This window comes from Odontomachus brunneus, unplaced genomic scaffold (assembly GCF_010583005.1).
Source record: "Odontomachus brunneus isolate Ranch 3 - 2012 unplaced genomic scaffold, Obru_v1 Obru_scaffold_072, whole genome shotgun sequence".
Classification (NCBI taxonomy): domain Eukaryota; kingdom Metazoa; phylum Arthropoda; class Insecta; order Hymenoptera; family Formicidae; genus Odontomachus; species Odontomachus brunneus.
Genome location: NW_022639522.1, coordinates 1,569,797 through 1,589,919, shown reverse-complemented (window position 1 = coordinate 1,589,919; position 20,123 = coordinate 1,569,797). Strand labels below are relative to the sequence as shown.

At 42.4% G+C, this 20,123-nt stretch overlaps 1 protein-coding gene across 8 annotated transcripts in view; it reads right to left on the bottom strand.

Annotated features, from left to right (window-relative positions):
* Positions 1 to 783: 783 nt before the first annotated feature.
* Positions 784 to 20,123, bottom strand: part of LOC116847030 (calcium-dependent secretion activator) — a 31,251-nt gene continuing 11,911 nt past the window's right edge. For 3 of the 8 annotated variants that reach the window (XM_032821590.1, XM_032821591.1, XM_032821592.1), the window contains exons 2-15: positions 17,687 to 18,263; positions 17,174 to 17,341; positions 15,968 to 16,459; positions 15,378 to 15,784; positions 14,815 to 15,279; positions 13,797 to 14,156; positions 12,956 to 13,195; positions 12,400 to 12,702; positions 10,323 to 10,489; positions 9,602 to 10,053; positions 9,029 to 9,187; positions 8,393 to 8,509; positions 8,061 to 8,299; positions 7,652 to 7,859 (exon numbers count right to left, since the gene is read on the bottom strand). In XM_032821590.1, coding sequence (XP_032677481.1) covers positions 7,652 to 7,859; positions 8,061 to 8,299; positions 8,393 to 8,509; positions 9,029 to 9,187; positions 9,602 to 10,053; positions 10,323 to 10,489; positions 12,400 to 12,702; positions 12,956 to 13,195; positions 13,797 to 14,156; positions 14,815 to 15,279; positions 15,378 to 15,784; positions 15,968 to 16,459; positions 17,174 to 17,341; positions 17,687 to 18,121 — 4,212 coding nt within the window. In that variant the 5' untranslated portion in view covers positions 18,122 to 18,263. Of the gene's footprint in view, positions 7,860 to 8,060; positions 8,300 to 8,392; positions 8,510 to 9,028; positions 9,188 to 9,601; positions 10,054 to 10,322; positions 10,490 to 12,398; positions 12,703 to 12,955; positions 13,196 to 13,796; positions 14,157 to 14,814; positions 15,280 to 15,377; positions 15,785 to 15,967; positions 16,460 to 17,173; positions 17,342 to 17,686; positions 18,264 to 20,123 lie in introns of those variants that run through there. The other 5 variants (XM_032821595.1, XM_032821593.1, XM_032821596.1 and 2 more) reach the window with 5 other exon arrangements.

The window sequence follows — 20,123 nt, the reverse complement described above, 5'->3', positions numbered from 1 at the left end:
AATATCATCTTTTTCTATTTTCTTTTTGTAAGTAAAAAATCAACGAACTTACCTGTAAAAATTACTATAAAAGTTAATTAAAAAGTCGATAAGTCCTTTGGAGTATTATCGATCGAGAATTATTGATCGAAAAACTTGTGGTACCAGTGTAGGGTAAGATTTTAGATTATAACAGTTGGAGAGAATGCTGATTTGAATTGTAAACGACAAGATGGCGGTACCAAGCTACTCGAAGAAGGAAGTGTCTGAAATTTCACATTAATAAGATAATTAAATAATAGTCGAATTGAAAGAAAGCATTGGAAAGGAAACTTCTTGGAACTTCTTGGATCATTACTTACAGCATGGCACCGTATCCTTTTATCAAGCCAAAACATTTATCAATACGAGCATTATTGAACATTGTTGTCATTCGCGTGCAAGTTTCAAAAGACTCATCGATTAGGATCAGAAATACTGGATTGTATTCGTTGTCTGAATTCTCATCTTTACTTATATATTTCTAATCATATTAATTATATAGATAAATTGTTTTCTCCAGGACACTTTGGAGAGAGAGAGAGAGAAGCGCGCGTTTTTGGATAAAATATTTTAATTCTTACTCTACATAAATCCTTTAGCTATATGATATATTAATTGCCAAATTTTCCTTCTATAAGTGGTTTTCTTGCGGCAACGGATATTGAATGACGCATGCAATGAGATCTACGGAGAAGCACGAAACGAGAATCGGACAAGAGCCCGTTGTCACGCACGCGCACGAAGGTATGCACGCTACATGTATCACATTTTACAACGTATACTTTATTAATTGCAATTATACATGTATGCGTTTGCATTCATTGCCCCACATGCAAATTTACTTACACATTGCTCCACAAAAAGGAAAACAAAAAAAACACTCCGACGTTCACATAGCCTCTCTCAGCGCGCGGCGTATATGTATATATATATTTTTTTCTCATTTATTTATATGTATATGCATGAGAGTTCATAAGAAATACTTAATCGCTACGAGACATTCATAGTCTACGACGTTGTCATGATCATGGTCGATGTTGCATTTAAGCACTGATCGATCGATTGTTTGTTTTTCTTTTCTTTTTCTTCTTCATTTTTTTCTTCATGCGATGTGTAACACTAATCTAGATCACAGTCGTTTCCGCTTTGCAGTCGAGTAAAGAGATGCGATTGATGCTTCGATGAGTGAGGGTGGATGAGAGAAAAAGAAAAAAAGAGAAACAGTTAGAGCAAGAGAGAGAGAGAGAGAGAGAGAGAGAGAGAGAGAGAGAAAGAGAAAGAGAGAGAGAAAGTAAGAAAGAGAGAATATGTGTATTTATGTGTATGTGTGTGTGTGAGTGACAGGCGGTGGATATCATTCATTATCGCGATTAAGCAAGCGATTTTCTTTTTTTACCCTTTTTTTTGCGCGCGCTCGGAAAATGGCAAAACGTTAGTACGAATTCGAAACGTGAATTACGTACGCGTGTCAGTTATTTACAACGAAAATCAATCGCGTAACCCTTTCTTTTTTTCCTTTCTCTTCTCTACATGAAAGGATAGAATTAAATGGATCCGATTTTCGTTCAGAACGAAAGAGAAAAGATGGAAGAAATTCTCTTACTCCCTCCCATACTTTCGCCTTCGTTTCGGGAATCGAAATCGGAGTTGCATCAATTTAAATTCCATCTTTTCGTTACAAAGTTTTTTAATCTTTTTTTTCTTACGATGGTGATGTTACAATGAGGATGCATGTTACGTGCATGGTAAACTGCTGTTATTTACATTTCTATATTCATACCGCGTTTACTTTTCGCTCCGGGCTTTACCGTGCTGGCGATAAACGATGAGAGCGCGGAGCTTTTGTTCTCTTTTCATTTTATTATGAAAAATATAACGTATGATTGGATGATACCGATAATGCCGATTACTCAAGCCGATTTCTGAGAAGGAAATAAAGAGTATCGGGATATATCTTTTATTCTTTTTTTTTTCATATCTTGTTCTGCTTTTTTGTCGGGCTTTTTATTAACGAGAGAGAACAACAGTTGAGTAGAAGTTAAATCGACTAGAACACTGGCTAGAGTAAAAAGACCATCTCTTCGGTTCAGTTTAAACGCAAAACGGAGAAAGGTAAGCGGAAGAGGAAAATGAGAAGAGAAGAGATATAGTAGAGATATAGGAAAGAGAAGGGGAAAAGGGACAAACACCACATGGAGGAAATAAGACAAACAGACAGACATACAGACAGACGGACAGGTAGAGAGAGCTGGCGACAGAAGTGTTCGTATCGAAGTTCGATAGGTAGAAAATTACTATTGTCGGACCAACGAAACGGAGGCAGATCGATAGAACGATAGACGGATTAATAGATAGATAGATAAATAGACGGATAGACAGATAAGACAAATAGACAGATAGACAGATAAAGGTAAACAGACAGATAGAAAGAGCGAGAGTAAGATAGAAAGAGAGATCGTTTCGCAACTGTTCTAATCTAATTAATCGTATAGAGAGTATTACCAATAGGAGAATTACCAATAATTAGTAAGAATAATCACGATAATCATAATAATTCTAACGTCGTTAGCATCGATAAGTACAGTATAATAATTTAGCTTTACTTTTTGATGACGTTCCAAATTCTCCGCGTTTCGTGTTATCTGAATTCTTTTTACCTCTTGTTTTCTTTTTCCTTCCTCTTTCGTATTCTTTGGGCTTAAATGAATTCGCTTGTTTCGCTCGCGTTTGGCTTTACCTCGCACGTAGGATCTCATCGCGGTCGCGACGGAAATTATCGTATGGTATGTGTAAGGCCGCTGTCACTTAGTCTCGATATCGATATATATATATATTATATTGTAATGATAAATCATAAAATTTCTATACGCTTCGCTGAATATCAATAACTGATATCAGTGGCGAAACATTCAAGCAGCTGCAATAATGCGCTCATCAGGTTTTTGGATTTTCTTCGCTTTTTATTCATATTTTGTCCCCTAGTTCTTCAGCTAAAAATTACCTCAAAACTACCACCGTGCCTCTTCATATATTCTATAGAAAACTTGGAACTGACTTTGTGAGAAGTTACATCGTACGTCTGTTTAACTGTAATTAAAGTTTCGATAGCTTAGTTAAAATCAAGCAAGAAAGAAGGTTTCTTCACCTATTTATATTTTCCTTTTCGACCTCTACAATTTTTAGCAACCAACAGTATATCTGCGTGATCTGTCATTAAGAAAAAAAAACTGAGTTTATCCTTAGTTTCTCTTTTCTTATCCTTTTTCTGTGGTTGTTATATACCATTGAAAAGACAATCGAATAAAACTTTTAGACGCTTAGTATATGTATAGACGACCATTGGAAGAGACGGTACAAGGTGAGGGTGTAAACGAAGAATTCCAAAGCGTGATGTAGGCATTTCTGTCAGACGCTGTTATTGCACTCCGTGCGATATTTGTTTTTACTTGGAAAAAAAGGTGAAGAAAAACCTCACAAAAACGGAAAATCGAGCCCAAATACATAGTCTTAATCACGCGCCTTAAAAAAGCGTATCGTCACACACGAACCTCAAGTCGAGCCGCGATTGTTCGAAAGTAACGTGGCATATTTAGAACTGCGTTCCACGGTGTTTAACGAGAGAACGGTTCTTTCTTCTCCGTCGAACACGTAACAATATATCGAAGTTAAAAGAATTTGTACACGGAGTGTGTTACGGTTATTTAATTTTTCAACGAACTAACATGCACTTGTCGATTTCCGGCGAGAAAGAGACAGAGAGACAGAGAAACGGGAAAGGGAGAGAGAGACAAAGAGAAAGAGAGAGAGAGAGAGACAAAGATTGAGAGACTGAGAGAGATTGAGAGAGAAATAGAGAAAAAGGGAACTCGCCTTTCATCGCCCTACTCTGTAAACGTGCGAACGATGCATCAAAAAATATTCTGTCAAATTCGGAAGTCGACGATGAAGGGTATAATATTTCGTCTCTAAGAAATTTTCTTCTTCATTTTTCATTTCGTTTTTGCAACACACACACACGCGCGCGTCGTTACAGGCTGCCGAGCCGTGCGAATCTCTCTATGCAATCTCTCGCTTTTGCAACTTGAGCGCACGACAGAACAATTTCTCTTAATCCGTGAGTTCCGCGCGCCGCTCCATTCTCGCGTGCGCGCGTTCTTTTTTGTGTCATATAAAAAATTCACTCTTTCCCGTTTCGCCACCGCTAAAGTATGTACAAACAAATGGTAAGTCCACTTGCCTCGCGTTCTCGCCACTGCGACTACAATTTGAATGTCTTCTTTTTCCTCCCTTCTTTTAAAGTTTAGTTTTACTGCCTTACTCGCGTCGAAGTAGGGTGAAAAATGTGTCCGCCGCCAATTAAGCAGAGAGTAAGAAAACCGGTGCGAATACTTGACGTATTGATATGCAGACGTAGTAATTCATTTGCATTATCATTTCGGACACAATTAGAGTATAACAGTTCAGGATTTATTAAATTTTCTTTAGATGTAGCTTTTCATACACATATGAATGAATCATATAAATCTTCAAGATTGAAATCTACGGGAAACTCGGTAACTGAAAATTTATACGCTGTAATTAATTTGAAATTAACGTCGTAGTTTTTGTAAATTTAATTACGTTATCTTCTCGGTCAATTTCGATCGATATCTCTGAAATCATTTGACATAGGCAACAAAGTGTTCTTTTAGAATTTGAGGTAGACAGAGAGAGCTCTCAATAAGAGTGCTCGAGAGTTACAAAAGCGATTATAGGATTCGTCTCGCGCATCTTCCGAAACGGAGAAACGCGTAAACAAATTCACAGAGAAGATGGCGTACAACAAGACGTGCAAAATATTTAAACGGTTCTCTAGGGACGCGCATTTTTCATCCTGCTTCGTTGTTATACTTTCGCATTAGATGCACTTTCAAGAGTTTATCAAGCTAAATAAATATCCATTAATATACGAACGTTATATCGTGAAGTTTTGAAAATATACATACGCCTCGTGTGATCCAGTGACAAGGCTCTTTTGCAATGTAAACTTACATAACACTTGTCTTTTATAGGACGTTATAGTATCGACGACGACGACGACGACAACAAATAAAACAGATAATGAAAACGTCATTTCTTCGGTCGCGACTAAATCGAAAGCGTTTCAATATCCTGGATGTATCGTTCTCATAATCCGCTGGAAACTCGCTCTCTAGAGCGCTGTACCCTTGACAGTGAAATATTTACGAGGTGGACACGTACGGAAATTTGGGAAATAGTTTTCCCAAATTTGATGACCGTCGTAAAATTTCATATTATCGAGAGTTAGCCTCAAGACAGGAGGTTCTCGAGTGGACGCTTAATGTACACTGAAAAACTTTACTCTCTGAGAAGACAGTCAAACGCCAGATATTAGTGACTCTCTTCGAAATTCTCAATCACACAAAGCAATCTTTCTTTATTGACGTTAACGTCAATAAAAACTTTAACGTGAGAATTTTTTTACTCTATTCGTTAATAAACAAAGATTCTTTGATGCCACTATCTCGATATCTCGATAGTGATATTCTTCACAATGAGACGCGAATATGCCATGGCATTTTTCATTATCTTTCTTCATTAGTGAATAACGTCGCAAGAAACATTCTAACGTTATTTGCTAGCAAATAAAGTCCTTTATTCGCTTACCGAAAACGATTCTCATCAGTAAAGTTCCCGACCGTGCACACCCGTTTCCTCACTGTTTGCAAATAAGCGCGTCACGCTATTACATATCGATAACGAGCACAGATACGTGTAATAACGATCACGATATATAACGCAGATAATAAACAACGTGCTACTACGCTCACTGCTTCTGATGGCTGTCGGCGACCATTCAATCGCGGCTAATTAACGTGCTGAAACCTTTCCGTGTGTGTTTAGTAAATAGTACCGTCGGAAGGAACGCTACGAAAGATTATATGCAAGCAACTTATATCGCAAATACACTACGATCCGATTTTAGCCGTTTAAGCGCTACGCTGATGCCTATTGCTTATTGCCGTTCTGAAAAAACTATCATTGACTGAGTCGTTTATGCGAATTGCACATTTTAACCGAAACGTTCGTTTGACTCCGGCGTGAAGTGCACAAGCGGCGCGAGAGATATGACGCGCAACGCGTTACACATGAGTAATATCAGTTAAGTCAATTCTCTTACACAATGTGTTTCGGATCCACCGAGAAGTACTTCAGATTCATCTAACGAGTGCAAAGTCGATTTGAAGTTCCTCCTCCTCTCTAAAATTCTTTCCAACAAAAACCACGAGACCCGTTTTATTAATTAAGCTTCAGAACGAATGATAAAACTATAACTATATTTTACGATCAATTTCGAATCGGCTTCTCATCGGGAATTCTTATTGATATCTAACACAGTTAAAAGATTTAGTAATGAAAATTTTCGGACGCACAAAGAAAGGATCGACTCTACATTCGTCAAAAGAGCCATCCCTAAAGCACTCCTCGGCCGATCTCAGCCACCTTGTATATTTTATTTTATATCACAAAGCGACTTTCTCGTTCCCCGTTTCGCTAAGAGCTTTTGCGATGATACGAGAGATGTTAGATTCGAGTTTCGACGAATGGTCGTCCAACAGATAACAGCGATCGTATCTAACAGCTGAAAAAGCATTGACTTGTTGGTCGCAAAATTAACTCGGTATAAACGGCGACAGTCGCGGTTTTTCTTCCCCCCCCCCCTCCCATGCCACATTCCAATCCTTTCCTTCGTTTTTCCAGAATTTTCCGCGTGTTTCATCGCGCGCCTCCACCCTACATCCAAGTAACGTTGCAACCGACCCGAAAATCTTTTCCGAGTTATTATGCGAAATGCGTCCTCGCTTTTATCCTTCAACAACTAAATCCGCAAAACCAACTCGCGGTACACAGACTAAGTAGGAAAAATCGTATTCTGTTGATAATTCAGCTAATATACCAACGACGTGCCTGGCGTGCAGGCACGACAAAATGTACGAATACCTCAATAATTACACGTTGCATATATGTACGTTTATATACATATACCTTTTTGTTTGTAATATGTGTTAATTGTCTACGCGTTTTACTCTCGCCTATATCATGCGTGCCCGCACAATCAGCCTTTCCGAGCTTCGTACTTCGACTATGTTCGCTATTACCTGAGATCGAACATAAAATCGGCAAACGATTCAATTAAAAATCTCCGCAACGAGTCCGCGAGTTCGCTGACCGTAAAACGTCTAATATACGTTATTACGATAAGTCCGAAAACTATGTCTATAAGTGAACGGAAATGTATCAACGGTTACTTTTGCAATATCGCGTGATTAATTGATAAGTAATTTTGTAGTCCCGTACGCGCGCGCGCATATTGTCGCGAGCGGCCGGAAGGTCTCGACGAAAATCCACCGATAAAACCGAAATAATTCGCTAGACGATAAAAGCAACTGATCCGATCGATTGCATCGTTTTAATCGTACCACTCGTTATACGGACAAAACTCTAAATCATCGTATTGCCTACGGTACTGGCTACGCCTTTAGAAATCTCCTCGTCTGCATCCCCTTATTTAGACGAAGGAACGTACTAGTCGAATGTAAGGTTACTGGCAGAGTGCTAGAAATAATAACTAGAACCAACTAGTGGCTCCGCCGAATTTTGTAGAAAGACCGCCGATGCCCTTGCCGAACATGCTACCGACTTTGCCAACAACGTTCGAGGTGACGTTGCTCAGATTGGCCACGTAATTCGCGTCATCTCCCGTTATCGTCTCAACGATCGTCACTTTTGTCTTAGGTCTCTCCACCTCGTCGTCATTACCATTCTCCGAAAGCCCCCTGCAATGTAAACAAAAATTATCTCAGTCTTTTCATTGAGACAAAACGCAAACTGTAATCTCATCCTCTCCGACCGGCAAAGATCGATAAACGCACTCGTGGCAATTGATAATAATTGATTAACGACGCTGAGAAAACGCTTGAATGAAGTTATCCCGGATTTTGAATTTTTCAAATCTTAGAGAAGTAAACGCGACTCACTCTTCATTCTGAGCGCTCATGGTTAAGGCACAAGTTGCTTCCTCCGTTTGCATCCTCTTGGATATAGTCTGATATGTCTTCGAGTTGAGTTTCTCCTCCATTACACCTTGAAGTTCGAAGTCCGAGTAGACCTTCTTCACGATGTGAGCTAGGCAGGTACATTGATACAGGTGCAGGCTATGATCGAGTCTCTCGGACAACCAATTACACAGCATTTGTATCTGCGCCGTGTACCATTGCTGAACACGGAGAAGCCAAATAAATCAATGAAATTTCCCTCTTGTTAAAGTTCCAAATACTCATAGTTTGTTGCAATGTTTCAACTGCCTTACCTCGAAGAAAGTCAGGATCCACAATTCGTCGAGGACTTTGCTGCGAATCTGATCCATGCAGTTCCTCGTGAAATTTACGTAGGCTTGTCCCATTTCCTTTCCACTTCCCGATACCTTCTAAAAAACAATTTTCAAAATATCGATTAAAAACATACCAGTGAATTTACGACAATTGCCCAATTCTGTCGTCAATCCACGTATGAAGAATTTATTATTTAGCACAGTAATCGAAATTATTCGATTTTCGACGCCTACCCCTATTTTCTTCTTCTTGCTTCTTTTGCTCGTCCGTCGAGTCTTGCGACTGACTGTCGCAGCGTTTAGCCTCATCCTAATTTCTGAGACTCAATTCCTGAGTTCTTATTGAAACTAGTCCTCTAAATATGTGTGTTACTTCATAATATAATATTACGTGTTTCTATTCACATTTATATTATTACAATTACTACGATAGAACACTAGTTTCAATAAGAACTCTACAGAAACTAGGGAGAATCCCGCAGGTCTTATAAAGTTAATGGCACTGAGGCTAAGCGCCGCGACAGTCAATTGCGAAACAAGAGAGAAAAAGCAAACATAGACAATCATTTCAAAATTGCAAATAATTTCGAACACTAATTTAGAAAAACTAAGTACCGTAAAACTGAGAATGGAACCGATGAGGGAACCTTCATCATAACGAGACAATTTTGAGAGCGTCGTTTCTAGTACCGTTACAAGCTTGTTGATCATTCCTTGATTCATTCCCGCTGACGTCTTTTCGATCATGTCATCAATCTTGGCATGATACTGATGCTAGAAACACACATATCAATTAACATATGATATCAATAGATTCATTTGCTGAACGATTCATTCCACAAAGATTTATCGTCAACACAAGATGCGTTACAACACAAAAGTTCAAATGTTTAACGCTAAACATCAATATACAGCTACTTAATTTTTTATCTATCAGTATTGGATACCACCTCAACATTAAACGAGTAAATCTTAAAATTACGTCGTATATAAACGCACGACGTTAAAGGTGCGATAAACAAGTAAAAAGATAGATCCAAGTTCTAATTTGATGTAACGTACTCTTATTTGTGAAAAGTAATTTGAGAAAATATTTTTACACTGACAGTTCTCTCGCGAGTGACGCTGAAAAGCGGAAATATCACATATCGTAGCGATCTTCTTCAAAATCAGAAATCATTAACTTACCACGTCGACACCATCGACAGTACAAAGCTTAAAACTCTGGTTCTTGGCGTCCAAAATAACGTTCACCATAGCGCACATCTCCGATGGTATAATGTAATCTGTGGAGGTAAAAGTCACACCCTTCTTCAACCATTGTTGGAAAGCTTGGTCGGTCCTCTGAATGCATGACTCCACCATGTCGCATGCCATCAACTTCAGCCTCTGTTCGAGGTGTTGCCGGAACTCCTGGTCGGGCCAGTGCAGCCCGCCGATGAACGACTGCAACGCGTCCAACTTCCAGAAAAGGTCCTCCGAAGTGGCACAGCCGTTACCCTTGATCTCCCATCTTTCCTTCTCAAAACCCTTGTGAATTGACTGGGCGATCGACGATTCCATCAAGTCAACGTAACGCACCACCAATGGAGCGAACGTGTCGCGCAAATGCTGATGAAACCTCCCGTTCTTCAAATTGTCTACGTGCAAATATTAAATTCCACAACCATCTAGAATTCTCAGATCTAAACTTGAAGCATGGGATCTATTATATCTTCAGACAAATATAAGCTGACAAATTACAGACATATTGGAATATACCGATGCATAACGTATGTATAACGTATAAATACGCAAGTAACATAGCAACGAAATTAGGCATCAACGATCTAAATAATTTCCTCGTTGAGGACAGTATCTTAAAGTATCTCATTTTACAAGTAAGTCTGTCATGAAGAAACAAACTCACCGTCTGTCCTGAGATAATCATTCAATATCTGGAACAGCGGGAAGCTGTCCCACGTGTCTGGTGGTTGCTCGGCCAGAATTTTATCCATGTCTTCGGCAAAGAGCGACCAGAAGATCTCGGCGTGCTCCACCATAAGATCGCTAAACCAGGCGAACGCCTGCGGTACAGTGTAGTAGGAGCGGATCGTGAAAATATTGGACATCGCACATATACGGTGGGCACTTTCCTCGTAGCTCGGGGTGATGGGGACGCCACCCTGAGCACGGGACCCTCGAGAACCCAGAAGACACTACTTCTACCATGATACGTCAGTGATATGAACGATCGCGAAACTCGTGATTGCTATGCGACAAGCGTTTGCTATATCTATAACTTTCAAACTTAGACTCTCGGCTCAACAAAGGAAGCGTCGAGGGATATCGCAATTGCATGTAATGGAGACTGCTCTCGTTTGCGGAAGATGTTTAGTGATAAGTGGAAGTAAAACTATACGTTTTTAAACGAAAAGCAGCAAGAGGTGTATGGAGTGATGTGTGGAAGATAGATGTATCAGCAGAGAATTCAACGTTTTTGCCGAGTAAAAAGAATATCACCTTTCTTTTATACGAGGTTTGATCAAAAAATACGCGGAATTTTCGTTTTTTTCAAAAAATCTTTATTCATCGATATTAATTTTGTCCTCTTCAAAGTACTCTCCATCAGATATAATACATTTGTGCCAGCGCTTTTTCCAATCTTCGAAGCACTTCTGGAACGCAATTTTCAGTATGGCGTTTAGCTCCTTCAGCGATTCTGTCTTTATCTCTTCAATGTTGACAAATGTTATCCTTTCATGGTTCTTTTCAGCTTCGGGAATAGGAAGAAGTCACAGGGCGCCATGTCCGGCGAATACGGAGGCTAAGGCATCATAACGATGTTGTCTTTGGTCAAAAATTCACTAACAAAATTCAATAATTCCGGAACAAATTTTGCTGCCACACGTTTCATGCCCAAAACATCCGAAAAAATTGCTTGGCATGAGCCAAATAATATGTCAACATCATCAGCAACCTCTCTGATAGTGATTCGGCGATTTCCATAATCATTGTCTTCACTTTTTCAACGTTATCATCGGTTGTTGATGTGCTGAAGCGTCCAGGGCGCTCATCTTCAATGTCTTCACGGTCCTCTTGGAAACGTTTGTATCACTTGTAAATTTGCTTGTATCGCTTGTTTTATTCATAAAAGATTCGCCAAAAGCAACATTCAACATTTCCAATGCGATGCTGCACTTTATTCCATTCTTAAAGCAAAATTTAATGCAAATTCTTTGTTCTATTTTTTCCACAAGTTAAAAATCGCCGAGTATACCAAAACACGTGTAACCTTTTCGACAGCCAACAATAAAGTAATTCAATATCCAATATGGCTACCAATGTCAAGATACGTCAGAGACAAGTGTACCAACACAACAAAAAATTGTGACAATTGGACTTATACAGCCCGCGAAATTTAAAAATTCCACGTATTTTTTTTATCAAACCTCGTATATAATTTTCACATTTTTCTCCAGGTATACGTATTAAATAAAATTGTAACTTGTAAATAGGATTTTTCTTTTCATTTCACGTTAGAAGTGTACTATTCAAAATGATGAACGAAATAACGTTGAAATCACAGTTCATTTCCTGATACAGCTGTTCTACGTTGTTTTGTAACGTATTGCGATGTATATGTACATGTGGCGCGTGATGTATATGAGTGGCAAATTGAAGAACGTAATAACGTAAGAGAAAAAAGTGTCGTTCATCCGCAAGGAAGTGAAAGTCTCTCTATCGCAACAGGATACCTCGCAACGTCTACCAGTCGGACATCCGACGATTACTCTGAACGAAAGTGACTTTTTGCAAATTCTCGCAGTGATAGTGAAAGCTGTCTAGCGCGATTGTCTACGCGATCGAGATCTACGGAAAGTGGGCGAACGCGCGTTTGTCTTCTGAGGAGGTGGCGGACCCTTACCAAGTCCGTTGTTTCGGCATGCTACCCTCTCTCTCGAAAGCCCCGAGAATCGACACTCAGTTCTAAAAACCCAACTAATACCTCCGAATAATGTTCTTCGTTTTGCTGCAACAAGTCGACGCACAGCTCGGCGAGGCGGATGAGGTCCTCCAGCTTCTTGCTGGGAGGCACACACACCTCGCCGCTAAGATCGTCGTCGAGCTTCGCCATGGCGGACAATCTCCCGTAATTAACAATCGCCGCCGTTTCCAGGCATCTCTGTATCAAATCCTTCACTTCCTCCTGCGGCACCGGCACCACGCTGTCCTTCATCAGGACGCGTTCTAATAGAGACAAGGTTGATCTTAGCGCGCCTTCAGGCCGTCCGAACGGAAAACTGAACCTGTTACGGAAAACAGTACAATTTGTAACGGTTCTCTGTTTTAATTGTCACAATACGCACGAATTAGTTCGTGGAATATTATATTTCGAGAGAAATATTTGTTCATTATTTAATTTCTTTTTCTTCTTTTTTGAAGGTTCTGTCAACGCGATAGCTGTTAACTCCTCATTAAATTTCTAATTAGTTAATTTCTTTCCCGAGATAAATTCGTACGTGTTCTTCGTGTTTCTTAAAGGGAATTAGGACTATTTACCTAAAGTTGGTGATCTGCTTCTCGAGAATTAGTCTCAGCCGTTCCTTGATCTCCTGAAACTTATCTTTTTCCTCGTGGGTGATCGAGCCCTCACCATCAGTTGTGTTACCGTAAACATGAGTGGCGCAAAAGGCAAAGCTAAAGTGTATCAACGTCGGATCTATCATGATCCCACGATCGATTCTGTCCAACAGATCGTTAAGGTAGCAAAGATGCCGAAAGCACCCACGCACGCCGTATCTATCGTCAAAAAACAAACGTTCAAATCGACTTTGACAACGAATCGACTTCGACTTCGAACAAGATTAACGAATGTAATTACGCTATATTCCAAAATTTTCAAATTTATACACGATCTGACCGTCATCGTAGTACAATCGTAAAAGGGGTGATTCTTCATGAATAAATAAGTCGACAAACAAATAAGGGGAACAATCATTTTTTACGAAACTTTATATTTGATTAATTAATTTGAAACGTAAGAAGAAATCTCATAAGACAAAATCTTGTTCTACATTTTCAACTTATTTTTGCATGAGGAATAATTTCTTTCACGGCTATAGCACAATGTCGATTGAATCTTGTATAAGATAATTCTTACAATCTATAATCTTAATTTTAATAGTAATTTTTAGATAATTTGTGATCATGTTTCCTCAGTACGGAAATACTGAAAATAGCCATTACATATTACAAATATCAAAGAAAGTAACACACGTAAGCCACAGTAAGATATATAAGCGTTTGCTACAATCCTGTTAAATGTATCTCGGAAATGAACAGAGGGACGGACAGACGGACGGGTGTGAGATTAAGGCTCGACAAACACCAGCTTCATTACCTGGCGCAATACTCGTCCAGCACAAAAACTTGACCGGGCGAGAACCAGCCGAGCGAGCAGTAGGGATCGTTCAGTCTGTAATCCAGGATCAAGTTCTGCAGGAACTTGAACAGAGCGGCGTGGTCGAACTTGCACGGATCGGCGCTTATGTAGTCCTCCATGCCATGCTTCTTCGCCCGGTCGGCGTCGCCCTGGATCTTGCTGATGGTGGAGTTCTTGTCGGCCACCGAGACCGGTGGGGTAGGCTTGTGCGACTGACCGGTCGCCCGATACATCGCCATCACCCACAAGTGACACTCGTTCTCGTCGTCCGAGGCGAACACTATGTGATCGCCCTCGCGTACGGCGTTGAAGAAGAACCTGCCGAGTATACGCGACTCATGAGCGGATTGTACGATCGCACGCAGACCGAACACTGGCACGATCTTTGGTCCGCCAGCTGCGAGATAGCCTGCTCGAGCGCGTTGCGACACGATCGTCGCAGTAAGAAGAAACACCCAACGAGCTCTACCGAACGAACTCTATCGCATCTATCTACCGACTAAACTGCAAAATCAACGTTGTGATTGAGGAGCGAACTTTCAGGTCGAGCTGTTCAGAGCTGCACGAGATTCGAGAACAATAGCCAAAAGCTTGGAATCCCAAGCAGGAATCAACGGCGATTAACACAGGGCACAAGCTCAGTCGGAAAATCTCCTCATTGTTCCATCTGGTTTTCTCTACTATTTACAAAGAATGTCTAATAACGTGTCGTCGCGGCAATAAAAACGAATGAAGCCAAGTGCTGCCACTACTGAAATTTTCATTGCTCAACGTACCATATCAATTGACGTCTAACAACGTATCAATGAACGTAAGGAAAAAAAAGAAACAAAAACGAATAAAAAAAGAAAATACAACGACGGTAACTCGCAATAACATTATGACTGTGTGTATGTGTGTACTACTACTCGCATGCTGAGTCGCGGCGGTTAGGTATTTTTCACTCTCCGGCGGGTGGCGGGGGGAGAAAATTTACCTTCCGCCCTCTAAATCCATGCCGACCACGAGATTAGCAGAAACGACCTCGGTATAGTCCACTGTATAGCCATCCAGCTGCATCATTTCCGACGGCTCACTCTTCTTCTCTTTATACGAGCACATCGCAAATGTGTACTGCGAGACTTGGACCAACACAAAGTACCGCTTCTTCCATTTTTTCCATACGGACTTGCCCATCGCGAAGAGATAGCCGCAGTGTTTCATGTTGAGCGGCTTATCCATACGACATGCGATCTTCATACGTAGATCCTGATCGGCGCAGTTCTTGGGTACGGTCATGCGATGCCACTCGGGCACTTTGCTGGACAACGGATTTGGGCGCAGTATCACCTTGCCGAGCTCCTTGTCCTCGAGTGCGAGCATTGCCGGGTTCTCGGTGTACAGTCTAACCTTGACCACAGGCAGCGGGTGCATCGTGGTGAAGTCACCCTGTGTATCCCACCTATAATATACCCGAGGACGAGAATGATGCGGTCGGTCCTGACCTCCCTTGCGGTCGATCGTGATCGGTCGATCATTCGATCGTTTGACTCTACTCACATGGGCTTTGAGGCCTCTGCCTGATCAGTTTGTAGCTTCTCTCCGCCCTCCACCTCCATGGTGCAATAAACTATTCTATTGGATGCTAGGCTTTTGAGGCCTTTGACCTCCATTACGACTACTTCCAGCTGGAAGGTCAGGCCGACGTCCATTTTCGTCAGCTGGGGATCGGAATCAGCGGAGTCGCCCTCCAGTTTAGCGAGGGAACCCTGACCGCGGCAGCGGGAGCGCTCACCACGATGGTTGTAGCGCTTCAGCTTCTGCAGCCCGTATTTGCTGTCTATCGAACCCTTGGAGACCGGTAACGACTCCAAATTTGACATTAGTAGGTTGATAGACGACTTGAGCTCCTCGATGTAGAGCGACTCCATTTCTTTTACGAGGAACCTGGGCATGAGCTTGCGGTTCTAAGGATAAGAGAAGGACGGTCGGCGTTCAGGAACAGAGCAGAAAGCAATCGATGGAGAATCATGAACGTGTGTGAAAAACAGAGAGAAAAAGAGAAAGAGAGAGATAGAAATAAAGTATCTCGTTGTCCCGCGGAGAACGACGAAGCGATCGAAAGAAAGAAAAAGCGGCTGTCACTGTACCTTCTCCATCTCGTTGACCTTTTGTATGCGACCGTCCAGCTCCCTCCTGATGGCGGCAGCCTGCTCATCGGCTGAATCCAACAGGAGGGCGTTGAACAGAAGCTGGTGCTCAAATTTCTTGATGCCGAGGATCTGCTGAAACATGTCGTACAGCTGCTCCTTCGACAGTATCAGCTCCGAGTTCAAAGACTGCTGTTGCGTCCTGGAAGGCCTCTTGGTGTCTTCGTCACCAGTACCTTTCAAGATACAATCAAACTTGGCCAACCAGGACGTAAGCACAGTCTCCTTGCTCAGTCCATCGATTTCCGGGAGGCTCCGAACACGCTTCTCGATGTTCTTCTTGAAAACCTCGCGGAAGTCGAGCTGGGAGCATCCGCCGCTCTGCACCATTTGCACTACTCTTTCTGACTTCAAGAACACGTCGACGTAATTCTGTATGGCGTTCTGGAACGCCTCGTCCGCCATGATCTGCATCTCGCCCTTCAAAAAACTCTGAAATTTACACGGTCGCGTTTGAGAAACATCCGAAAACGAGTGCGTATCCTGTGATTTTCCTCGATATTACAACGCCCCTCTCTTCAAAGCGCGATACTCGCAATTCTCAACTTCATTAATCACTCGTATATGCACAGAATGTTCGACGATTCGCACGCGGCACATTCACCGATAGCGATGCACCAAAAACGTTTCTTACGTCATAAAATCGTCACAGGTACGTACTTGTGTCTTCTGCGCACGAAAATGTCAATTCCAAAGAATTTTGATTTCATACAGTCGACAAATGCAAGAAGGATTAATGTGCATCTCACGCAGCGTGATATAAACCGTGAGACCAACGATTTGCGTCGATATAGGAGGAACGGAGTTATATTTATAGCGGCCAATAATTTAATGCGATCGTAAAGCTTCGATATATCTAAGAGCAGCGAAGGTGAAGGTTACACGGTAGACAACTATAAGACTCTGAATAAGGCTTCGAGAAACGACCATCTGCCACGAAAGGTTTCGCTTTTCTTGTGTCGTAAAATGGTAAATACATAATATGTGGTACTCTGAACGGTACTCTCGTGCGATCAAAATGCAAGTGGACGATCGACGATGATATATCGCATAGTTCTTTGCCATGAGCGAAACTCTAGTCCTTGATTCTCATTCTTATCGTCGATGAGGATCCCATTTGCTCGAAAGGCTTGTTTGGTTATTTACCTGAAAACGAGAGCATATCGTTTCCAATTGTTGCTTAGTGACTTTCATCTGCCTCCTCGTCATGTCCATCGGTTGTTTAGCGTTGAACGGATAAGCGATGCATCTAGATATGAAGACGTAAAGCTGAATTCGAGTCTTCCTCTCCACCTCTTCCCTCTCCTGCTTATCCTAGAGAATATGAGAAGACTGGTATCGGCGGAATATAGCGGTACATGTCTTAGAAAAATCGTAATCCAATTTCTTCTCGTGCAAAAGAAATTGGGCCAAGCAAAACGTTTCCTCGCAATTTCTATTGTGTCCGCAGTAATACAAGAAACTGCCGAGATTCGCTACTGTTACCATTATCAGACTATTTTCTATGGAAATTCACAACAACGTTATACATCTTAGATACGTCGGATGTATCTTTTCACGAATACCTTTTCCCGAGTATATCCGGAACAGAGAGCGCCGGCTCCGAGAATGTCTTCAGTCTCCAACGTCAAAAGCAGGAAGTTGCATGCGTCCACGTACCTGCAATTCCGCCTCTGTCTTCTCGCTGGCCACCGACGGTGACGGACTCGTCGGCCTCTGGGCGTAGTTGGCGGCGTCCTGAGTCGCGCTCATCGACGGCGACAGGGAGTTCCGAGCGCTGGAGAGATTGGGCACCTCCAGGCCGGCTCCACCGGCGTCCTGCTGACCCGCCGCACTCCCAGCGCGGCCCCCAGATCCATGAGCACCCGCGGAGCCCGGTGGACCAACATGATTCGGACCACCGGGCGATGCGGTGAGACCCGAGGCGAGCGAGCCGACGCTACCAGAGCCCGGACCACTGCCGACGCTACCGGGATGGCGGCGAGAGCCGTGGGAGCTGCCGCTCCCAGCACGACCGCCGCCACCACCGCCGCCGCCATGGTGGGTGCTCTGATCCTCCTCGCTCTCCTCTTCGGACGAACTTGGGTCTATCATCGTCTAAGGGACGCTCTGAGGAGATGGGCACGCGGTCCTCGACCCCCCCGTCGCAGGAGGCCCAGCCGCTTCACGTGGTTACGGAGCCGTCGTGTTCACTACTTCCGGTAGTGCTGCTCGCGCGCTCTTCCGCTAACTGGAACTAGCGTTCGTTTTCACATGTTAACATGGAGATATCACCTGACGGACGAAACATTGGCACAGGTTGAAACGCGCGAGGAACACGCGAGCGAAAAAGCAAGCGCTCTGTAAGACATTGATTCGCGGGTTTTATTTTCGTTTTGCGCGAAAGCACCTGCAACTCCATCAACCGTTAATGGACTGGTAATGTGGCGGATATCCTAAGGAACTAGAGAAAAAACCTGAAACGTGCGAAACAATGTTGCTTTTCAAGCGCCCTTCTTTCTAAGCAATTGTGCCTTACTTCCGGCATTTTATCCTATATTTTACATTTCGACCAATTTTCCTGCTTATTTATACGCTTCGCTCAATTAAATAGCGGAATTGCATAACTGACCACTGAAGCGATCTTTGGATATTTCATGAACTTTGGAAGTTCCGCGGAAGTTCTTTTTCTACAAGATATTTTCCCACGATCCTCTTGTAATATCCAATTTCGATAAAAAGCGAAGAGACACTTTGAATCTTTTCTGATATTTCAGAAAAGCTGAATAACCCGTGATAAAAATAAAATTGTACCGTGGACCGTTGTAATAAAATACACAGCATTAAATGTGGCAGCCCAGCTGACCAACATCGAACTGTGATATAGTTACTAACTGGGGATTAATGGATTTTATGGTAGGAAGTAAAATTACGGCAATTTCATTTCTATGGCACACAAAGCCATATTATTTCGCTAAATGCGCAGCGCGTTCAATTATCATGATTAAGCGGGGAATTTCTAATTAAGTGCAAAGCAACTTGGCGGTCACCGTTGAGCCGACCGCCGTGGGATTGTTACGTTCATTGTCAGACACGAACGTGCATGTGCGTGCCAGCGACGCAAGTGCGTGCCTCCCGGTGCAATTTGCATTCGGTCTTTCCGCACAAAGGTATGTACACTCGTCGCGAATTTCAGAACGCTCGCGTCGTAATTGGAGGTCGTTGTACGAAAACGAACGAAATCATTTATCCCGATCCCATCGCGTCGTCGACGCGCCAAACGACAATTCGACGGAATATGCGAGCTTCTCGCGCTTTGTGTGTCGTCGCGGGAGCACCTCGAAAGGACAAAAGCCTCATACGAGGCCTTTGAGCGCAAGGTCCTTCAATCCGTTTCCCCATTAAGGTTCCGGACCAAGAACCCGGGAATGAACCTTTGCGAGAGTCCTGCCGAGAGGCGCGTTCAGATCGGCTCGGCAAACGCGCCAGAAAAATCGCATCCTGCGAAGGCAGCGGGGATTTAATCCCGTAACCCCGTCGGAGAGACAGCTGAATTTATCGGCTTACGGCGTACTTTGTGCGCGCGGCTTTGCCGCGTGGTTTTATCTTAATTATAATTGATCGTTTGAAGAGTCCATCGCTTCTCTCTCAAAATACTGTCGGACTGCCTCGGGCGAGTTTCAATCGACTCTTTTACGAGAATTTATCGTGACGGTCGTATATAAAGATTGAAGGCTTGCGCCCGAGAGAAAGATACGCGAATTTAGCGCGGCTGCAGGATCTAAAAAGCTGTGATAAAGGTGTTCAGAGAATTAGAAACGTGAATGCACTCCGAAGTTATGAGGATTTACGCGATACACGCAAATTTAAAGCGTATAATTGGACGAGCGATGCAATAATGTCCGGTTGTTATTCTTGTCATGATCACTTCAAACGCGATTATGACTTTACAAGCGCATGCAATTATTGTACACGCGCGCGTGGGTTGAATTAATTAACATTTATAAATTGAGAGGTATAACAAATCGATATAAAACTATTTCGAATATTTTCATGATAATTTCTCTCTCTCTCTCTCTCTCTCTCTCTCTCTCTCTCTCTCTCTCTCTCTCTCTCT